The following is a 9,226-nucleotide window of genomic DNA, read 5'->3' on the forward strand; positions in this document are numbered from 1 at the left end:
GAGGATATGAAACTTCTTAAGCAAGACAACCTTGACAGTTTCCTATAAAGGATATGAGACGTCTTAAACAAGATTACCTAAAAAGATTCCTGGAAAGGATATAATACATCTTGAACACGACTACAAAGTTAACCTAGATCCGTCACAAGCAAGATTGACCTGGAAAGGCTCTTAGACGGGAGATGACATGTCTTAAACAAGACTAACCTAGAGAGGTTCCTAGAAAGGATACGAAATGTCTTAAACAAGATTGACATAGAAAGACTCCTAGAGAGGATAAAAAAGATCTCAGCGACGGCTACCTAGAAAGGTTGATAAGCGTCTTGGAGAAGACTACCTTGAAAGGTAAGAAATTCTTTGATTATTTTTGAATTGCCTTTGAAGAAAGGCTCAGAATGAAAACATCAAAATTGTTAAGATTAAATCGTTGAAACGATCGTATTTGCACCGTATTTGGATGATGATATCCTTTTGACTTTGGAGTGACCTGAAAAGGCAAATGTTGATTTTGTCATACCCCAATTTTTGACCTAAGATACCACCTCATATCATTTGCATATGCATCATTTGCATCTCTAACAAATTGCATAGCTTGTGTTTGTTACTTGTGACTCAGCAGGATTTAATCAGGAAATCACTCATCAGTACAAGTAATGATCAATTAGGGCTTTGTTCTCCCTTCATCTCAAATGAATCATCTTCATCAACAATCAACATTTGGTCCTCAGAGATTCATTTCAACAAACTCAACAGCTTTGAATCGACTGAATTAGGGTTTTGACTGAAGATAGCATACTCTTAACTTTTGCTCAGAATTTGAGCTAATGACTTGGGACATGACCTCAAGACCCCAAGTACATCATTTTTGACCTAATCCATTGGCTCAGAACATATCCTATACAAAGATTGATCAGACAAATCCTCAGATCAGGGTTTTTGAACTATCAGGGACTGAAATCAGGGATCACATTTGGGAAACCCTAAAAATCCCCAGGAAGTCACTCAAAGGTTTCAATCATCCTCAAATAATCCCTATGACAATATACAATGGAAATTGTACCTCAATTCAAGATCCACAGTCATCAATTTCATCTGGTTGACAATTAGGGTTTTTTGACCTGATTCACTGAACAACTGACTTTTTAATCAGAACATGGTGCCATAATTTAAACCATGGCTCAAGGTCCTCCAAAAACTCAATATGATCCATTCATTCACTCATTCTTTGCAAGATAAATTCATGTTCAGGGATGTTTTCAAATAAAGTGCACCATTTCCATTTGTGTGATTCAAGAGTTTTGATTGGAATCTATTTCAAGATTTTGGCCTATGGATTCATCATGGTGAAGAAAATTGTTTCTTATGGATTATCTGAAAGATGATACAAGTTTGAAACAATTCATGAAAATTGCAAGAAATATCTTTTAGTCCATTTGTTGAAAGATTATTTCAAGTATGGTTTATAACCATAAATTCAAGAATTAAAAGTCCATTGGTGCAAGAACATTCTTCAAAGGATCATTCAAAGGAATTCAAGAATTGATTCAAGAGATAGAAATTGCATTTGAAATTCATTCAAGAAATATTCAAGTTTCATAAAATTTCATTCAAGGATTCTAAGAGAAATTCAAGCATTTACGAATGGAATTCTTTACATGAAAAAGCTCCAATTTTCAAATGAATTACAATAGAGACTTTGTCCAAAATTCAAGATTACAACATTTCAAGTCTAATTCAAGGTTCAAATATATTACAACTTTCAAATTCTATTCACTTTCAAGAATACAAGTTCATACAATTCTAAAGTGGAATAAATTTGGATTACAAAGAATAAAAGAAAATGCAATGCTTTCTTGAATTCTTCAATCTTCAAAGTCTTCATTCTTCAAGTTCAAGATTCTTCATTCTTTCTTCAAGAGTTCTCATGTGACATGAAAAAGAAAACAAAAGAGGGGTGAAATTAGCAAAAGTCAAAGAATGTCAAAGAAAGATTTTTATGTCATAAAATTATGCAACTTAGAGATATCATAAAATGACATAAAAATTTACCCACATGGCTTATTTGTCACAAGGATAATGACATAAGGAATATAAGAATATTCTTATTCCTATTCTTATCTTGCAATGATGAAGAATATATTCTTATTCTTATTCTCATTCTTGAGATGACAATAACCTCCCAATCAAGTTTCTTAATTCCTAACACATCCCTAAACTTTGCCTATAAATAGGAAGCTCTCTCTTTGAAGCAAAACACACCAAAGCAACCTTAACTACTTGCTTTCTCACTTCTCTCATAAATTGTAAAGTTTCTTAGTTCCAAAGTAAGGAAGGAGGAGAAGGTAGTTCTACATAACTTACTTGAAGATCTTCATCTTCAAGCTTCCAACCACTTGAAGTTGAACTTCAAGTATCCCATAAATCCAAAAAGAGAGGTGGTGGCCATCTTCATCAAAAGCCTACAAAAAAAAAAAGCAAAGTTGTTAGAGAAAAATTGTTACAATCAACAATTTCAAAACTGTTGGTAATAATTCAAGAATGATTTTCCAGAATTCTTAACACACTCAAAGAGGAGAATTGAAGCATACCCTTAGTGGTTCAACAAACAGCCCCTCCACTGCAATTCCGATGAAGGCCGAACCGTTTCTATAGCACTTCATCACTACACAACGCAGCAGCGGTCCAGGATTGCAATTCAGAATCAAAAATCAACAACGGTTCAGAATTATATCAACACAGCAACAATTCAAAGCAAAACTCAGAACAATAATTCAGAACAAAAATTTAAAGCTGTAACAACAACAAATAGCGGTTCATAGTTACGCAACAACAAATTCCGAAGCAGTAGCGGCAAAAATTCAGCATCACAACAATAATTCACGGTTCAGAATTGGGCGACAATAACTCAGAAGCAGAAGGAGCAAGCACATACCTCAACATCAAAACCGGGAAGAATCTCCTTGCCGTAGGTAAGTCAATCCAACTCTTACTCAATATTATTGTTGTTATAATCATAGTTCTCTGCTTAGAACAAAAACTGCCAGAAAATAGAAAACAGAGAGCATATTATTGCTGAATCATAAAAACCGAATTTGTACCATGAAAAACGAAATTGAAACATACCTGGGTTCGTGAGTGAAATCAGAATAAGGTTTGTTCTTGTTGGGAAGAACCTCTAAAAAACTCTTCCACATGCCCTGCCGTGAGAAATCGAGAGAGAGGTTTTTGCTATGATTGTTGTTGTTTCGGCGAGAGAGACGAGTGCGTTTAACAAAGAGCAAGAGTGAGGCCGAATCGTTGTTGTTGTCGTTCACTTCGCAAGAGAGATGATGATAAGAACGAAACTCCATGGTTGTTATCATAGAAGAGAGAAACTGAGAGTGGGAATTAACGTTGTTGTTGTTCCAATCGAAAGAGAAGAGAAGCGTTGTTTGTTGTTCCGTTTATTTTTCCTTTTTTCTGCAGAAAACTCGTGAGGGAGAGAAGAAAGATGCGTGGCCTCTTTGTTGTTTAGGGTTTCACTAACCCTTTCCTTGTTTACCATAGTTGGGCGGATCCGGGTCACACTGACCCGACCCGGTCCGGCCCAACATCTTTTTTTTATTTCAGTTTGGGCTGCTGCACCCTCCATTCATATTTTAAACCCCCAGGCCCAACTATTAAAATCTTTTAATTATTTCTATTAGTTTTCTATAGAAATTATCTTTTATAAAATAGGTTTAATATTTTAATTTTAATATAGGATTTTATTTTTCTTTTCTAATCCTTATTAAAAATGACAAAAAAATATGTTTTTAATATTTTCATATGTTAATAAGTGTGTTTTTTTAATTCTTATTAAAAAAAAAACTCAAAAAAAATATATTAGATACATATTTTTATTTATGTTTCTAATTATTTTCTTCTTCTCATAAAAAACAACAAAAATACTTTAGATACATATTTGATTTTATGTTCTCTAATTATTTTCCTCTTTCATGAAAAATCACAAAAAATATCTTTTCTTAGATTAATTTTGTTTGAATTTATCATTTTCATATTATCTGGTGTAGTTAATCATTTAAATTTTTATTTGATTATATCACTTGAATTTTCTCACTTCATTCGAGACTTCGAGATTATTTCTCTGTTGTTCTCTGGCTTTGTCTGTTTTGTTTGGTTTTCCATTTGCTGTAGAAGTCCTTAAACAATTACTGGATGATCAAAGAATGCTGTAAGCTGTGAACTTATCTGACGTTCTTTTCTACTGGTGTGAATGCCTAACATCTGAAGATCAAGGTAACACCTCAAACTCAGACATCCAATTTTCTCATTCTTCGAGGTAAGCCTAAAACTCAATCAACTGTTTTCACAACAGTAATCAATTCACTTTCAAATCATCCATTGTTTTTCAAAACAGTGGGGCCTCTCGAATATTAGAGAGTATAAGACCCACTCTTTTTTTTCCTTTTACAGTTTTTCTTTGTACAGAAAACTTTTTCAAAACAATACTTTTCAAACTGTTTTTAAAACAATAAATCTCACATCTTTTTTTTTTTTTCAAAACCATCCACCCTGTTTTATGAAAATAAAACAGGGGCCTCTCGAATATTAGAGAGTGTAAGTCCCATTTCTTTTCTTTTGTACAGTTTTTAAACAATAAAACTTCTTCAAAACAAACAAATCTTCAAACAGTTTTTCAAAAGCGAAACCTCGCGTCCTGTAAATAAACAATCAACCATGTTTTGTAAATAAAACACGGGCCTCCACGTAGGTATAAGTCCCAAGCCCCTTTTGTACATACCCATTCCTGTACATGAAATTAGGTATTTCATTGTACACACACATTTTTGTACATACCTCGATCAATTTGATTTTGAACTTCGAATAACAAACCAAAAATGAAGGTTTCTTTAAATCTTCCCAAAAATATACCATGGGCCTCCATGTAGGTATAAGTCCCAAGCCCTTGTAAAAACCTGTTTACATAGCTTTGAATAAATTCAAGTGGACCTCTCCTCGAGTATGAGTCCCGAGCCCTGTGTATACAAATGGATCATGCTTACAGGTATATTTCCTTCATAAACTCCATTATATACACACACTTTGTCATATATATGTGCTTGTTCATACTTGTTCATAACTTGTTCATGTACTTGTTCATATTTGTTCGTACTTGTTCATACTTGTGATTGTGTTACATATGCTTGTTCAACTTAGTACAACACTAGGTTCCCCATAGCCTCCTATTGGGCTTTGTGCAAAGAATCTCCACTAGTTTAGGTTAGGACATAGAGTATGGTTTCCCGGTGAAATCGCTCTAAGAGCTCAGACCAACTATACCATGCCTCCCCTTGGGCTTTGTACAAACGAGTGACCCTCCCATAGCCTCCTCTTGGGCTTACAATGCAAGGACCCTGGATTGTCCCTCCCATAGCCTCCTCTTGGGCTTACAATGCAAGGACCCTCGGATAGCCTCCTCTTGGGCTTCGTACAAGGACCCACGGGCTTCTTATAAGCATCCCCAATATCCAAATCAAATACCCTAGGAGATTAGACATTTATCATCTCTATGATAGGAGTATCTCTTCTATATCATCACAAACAATCAATCAATCAATCAAACTTTTTTGCCACAAGGCTGGCTAATCAATCAAACTTTTTTTTGCCACAAGGCTGGCTAAATCAATCAAACCGTTTTGCCACCATACTGGCTGATTAATCAAAGTTTTTGTCACAAGGCTGACTTCATTGAAACTTTTGCCACGAGGCTGGCTGATTAATCAAAACTTTTTGTCACAAGGCTGACTTCATTGAAAGTTTTTGCCACAAGGCTGGTTAAACAACAAAAACATCTTTATCATTCTAAGCACCCTAAGTGGCATGGCCCCGGGCTTATAATGAAAAGATTTTCAAACAAAAACAAACAGATGTATGTGATGATATAGATTAGATACATCGAACATTTAGATGACATTTGTCTCTTATCCTTTGCTTCCACTAGCATAAATGGGAACTACGATTGCTCTGACTTTCTCAACATCCCTTTGAGAATACGTAGGCACAAGGTCGATCCTTGGCGAGCAAAATAAAACAAAAAAACCATTCAAACCTTAGCACCCGTAGACCCCGAGCTACAGATGCTCTGATTCCCTCTAAGGGATATGTATGCAGAGGATCGCGATGATCTTTGCGAGCATAATCAAACAAACACCTTAGGTCCCACCTATTTCACAAGAACCTCTCAATAACATGGAATGAAAAACAAAGCAAAGAAACCTATAGAGTACTATAGATACGTTGGGTGCTAATACCTTCCCTTCGTATAACCAACCCTCTTACCCAAAGATCTCTCCCCCACTTTTAAGGTTATTGCAACTTTTTTCCTTTTCCTCTTTTGGAAATAATAAAAAGTTTGGTCGGTACAAAAGAAAAATCATTTTTTGAGCACTCGAGCCCCAAAGAAGGCATCAGGTGTCTCATCACAAAAAAGACAAACGATTTTTCGCCCGCGACAGATTTCATGCAATGTTATGATGCATGTGTCATGTCATGAGATTCTCAAAATAAATGAGAATTATGTATGTACGACAATCCCACATTGTAGGTTGTGAATAATACAGGCGTAAGAAGGCCAATTATGCAGCAATGCTCCTTGTGTGATACTAGCGTGATTTCCTCGATATCAAGAATTTTGAGAGACGCACCATTTGACTTGAAGGAAATATCCTTAGAGGGACCTCGAATATTACCATGTCATGCCATGAACCTGATATGCACTGCCCCAGTATTTGAATTCTTGAAAGATATGCCCAGTCATTAGGATCATTGATTGTATGCCCCTGTTTAGGAGAACCCCCTAGATGTGGTTCCCCCGGTTCAGGGATCTTTATTAGCAATGATCGCCTTTGATTAACCCACTCTCCATGATGCTAAGTATTGATTCGAATGTGAAGCAGATGCTCTTCAAAATTAGTCATGCGTCTTGGTCGTGTCCGATGGACAGAAATTCCCTGAATACTCAGAACGAGATGATGTTTTCTAGGAGATTACCTGAAGCGGTTCCTGAAAAGGATATGAGATCGTCTTAAACAAGATTGTGCTTTAAACAAAGCTCGGGGGAGGCGCGTTTGCAAAGAAGGTCAAAAGATTCCCATAGAGGACAAAGACTATTTTAATGAATGTAGTGTTTTAAACAAAACTCAAGAAAAGACAATTTGAAGAAGATTACCCTAGAAAGGATAGGAGACTATCCTGAAGAAGACTGTACTTTAAACAAAATTTTGACAAGGCTTATAAGAGAAATTTGAACATGTCTGAAAAGACTGACTGAAAAGATTGACGGGTGTCTCAAAGAAGATTACCTAGAAAGGTTCCTGGAAAGGACAAGAGATACCTTAGAGAATATTACCCGAAACGGGTAAGGAATATCTTAAAGAAGACTACCTGAAAAAGTTAAGGAATGTCTTACAGAAGACTACCTAGAAAAGGTTCTTAGAAAGGAATATGTCTTAGAGAAGACTATCTGAAAAGATTTCTGAAAATGACGAGAGACACCTGGAAAGGCTGGTAGAAAGAACGAGAGGATGTGTCTTAAAGAAGACTATTTGAAACGGGCTCCTAGAACGGATAATAGATATTTGAGCATGTCTTAAAGAAGATTGCCTTAAAGGATTAAGAGACGCTTTTAGAGAAAATTACCTAAAAAGGTTCATAGAAAGGATGTGAGAATAATATTAACACCATCTTATATGAAATGACCTTTGCAACGCGCCCCCAGGTGATGGACTTGCCCCATGGGCTATTCAGAGTCCTTGAGAGATCCCATGGATCTTGATTAGATTGCCCCAAATAAGTGGGTTATGCCTCATGTACCCATTAGCTTTTAGCCAGCCAAGTCAGGTGTAAGAGATGTTTCTTCTTTTTGACGTGCTTCTAAAGCTACTTCACCAGTCGGTGGGATTTTTAGCCATTAGCCATGCCCCATGCAACTTCTCCCTGATGTTAAAACATTTGAATCTATATAGACAAGTGCGCTTTATAATGAAATTCATAAGATGCGAATGCATACATCTGTCTTGAAAGTTTAAAAACATTTTTGAGTCAAACAAAGTTCTTTTTTTTTTGTAAGAAAGTGATATCAACTCAAGAGTTATAGTAGACCTTAAGGAGTCGGGATACCTTTTTGTAACGGCATGCTTTCGAACTAACCATGCTTCAGTTAGGACTTTTAAGGGTTGTAACATGGCCTGGTTCACGGTTTTAAGAAACAAAGGATAATGGCTCAAAGTTTATTTGTACCCATCCCAATCTTCGTGACGTTCTCCAGTCCTATGCTCAGTTAACTATGCATTTAAGCTCCAAAAGACTTTGGGTGTTATAATGTTGACATTCATGATGGTTCAAAAACCAAAGGTTTATCTGCAAAGGCAGGCGCACTTGAGAATCCTTCCGCTCAGTGGAGGTTCCTTGTTGGTAATATATGTTTAGCATGTTTCGTAGCAAAGACATTATTACTTTCATTGTACTGTAGAAGCTGAGTTGGCCGTAGAACCCCAACCCATCCTGGCCTTATTAGGTTGTGGTGCAGAAACTATTCAGGTGAAGACTTGGATTAGTTGTCATGCGGAGAACCACACTCAGACGAGTTTTTCTTGAGAATATTACTGGCTCATGAGTTTAATTGTGGAAGGCCGGTAATATCCGAAAGAAAAATGTAGACTCTGACGTATCAGTAGAACATGTTGTGCAGGTGATTAACTAGAACTATCCCATTTTTGGTTCTCTGACCTCATGCTCGTGACTTTGGACCTTTGAACCTATGCGTTACCATGTTTGTGTTACCATGTTTGCGTTACCATGTTTGTAGTACCATGTTAGTGTTACCATGTTTGAACTACCATGTTTGCTTTACCATGTTTGAATATGTGGCATCCATGCATTCATACATTCATTTAAAAAGAAACCCATCTTTTTTGCATAAAAACATGATTTTTCCAAAAAATTTAGAGAATTTTCCTTGCAAACATTATAGGATTAAGTTATGGAAAAAAGGTATACCAAAAAGTGCGGTTTCAAAGCGCCTGATGTAGAAAAACTGAGAGAGTTAGCATCTTCTGTACAAGATCCTTGTAATTTTAGGAAAAGTTATGGAAAGCTTTTGCCTATTTTGAACACTCATGTTGATGAAGGACTTCTCAAAACTCTGGTTCAGTTCTATGATCCCGTCTACCGGTGTTTTACCTTT

General features: G+C 36.2%; 1 protein-coding gene across 1 annotated transcript; it reads right to left on the minus strand.

Annotated features, from left to right (window-relative positions):
- Positions 1-1,646: 1,646 nt before the first annotated feature.
- On the minus strand, positions 1,647-3,499 carry LOC131650236 (uncharacterized). The gene is made up of 3 exons (XM_058919955.1): positions 3,124-3,499; positions 2,933-3,037; positions 1,647-2,662 (listed from the first exon to the last, which is right to left on the minus strand). The coding sequence occupies exons 1-3, from the start codon at positions 3,360-3,362 to the stop codon at positions 2,647-2,649; spliced, it is 360 nt and encodes a 119-aa protein (XP_058775938.1). The 5' UTR covers positions 3,363-3,499; the 3' UTR covers positions 1,647-2,646.
- Positions 3,500-9,226: the final 5,727 nt, after the last annotated feature.

This window comes from Vicia villosa, linkage group LG2, assembly GCF_029867415.1.
Source record: "Vicia villosa cultivar HV-30 ecotype Madison, WI linkage group LG2, Vvil1.0, whole genome shotgun sequence".
NCBI classification, from domain to species: domain Eukaryota; kingdom Viridiplantae; phylum Streptophyta; class Magnoliopsida; order Fabales; family Fabaceae; genus Vicia; species Vicia villosa.

Bases quoted from the DNA above. Each gene is read 5' to 3' on its own strand.
- LOC131650236 (XM_058919955.1), bottom strand. From the start codon at position 3,362: ATGATAACAACCATGGAGTTTCGTTCTTATCATCATCTCTCTTGCGAA. The intron at 3,038-3,123 runs GTATGTTTCAAT...ATTTTCTGGCAG, and splicing joins GATTTCACTCACGAACCCAG to TTTTTGTTCTAAGCAGAGAA.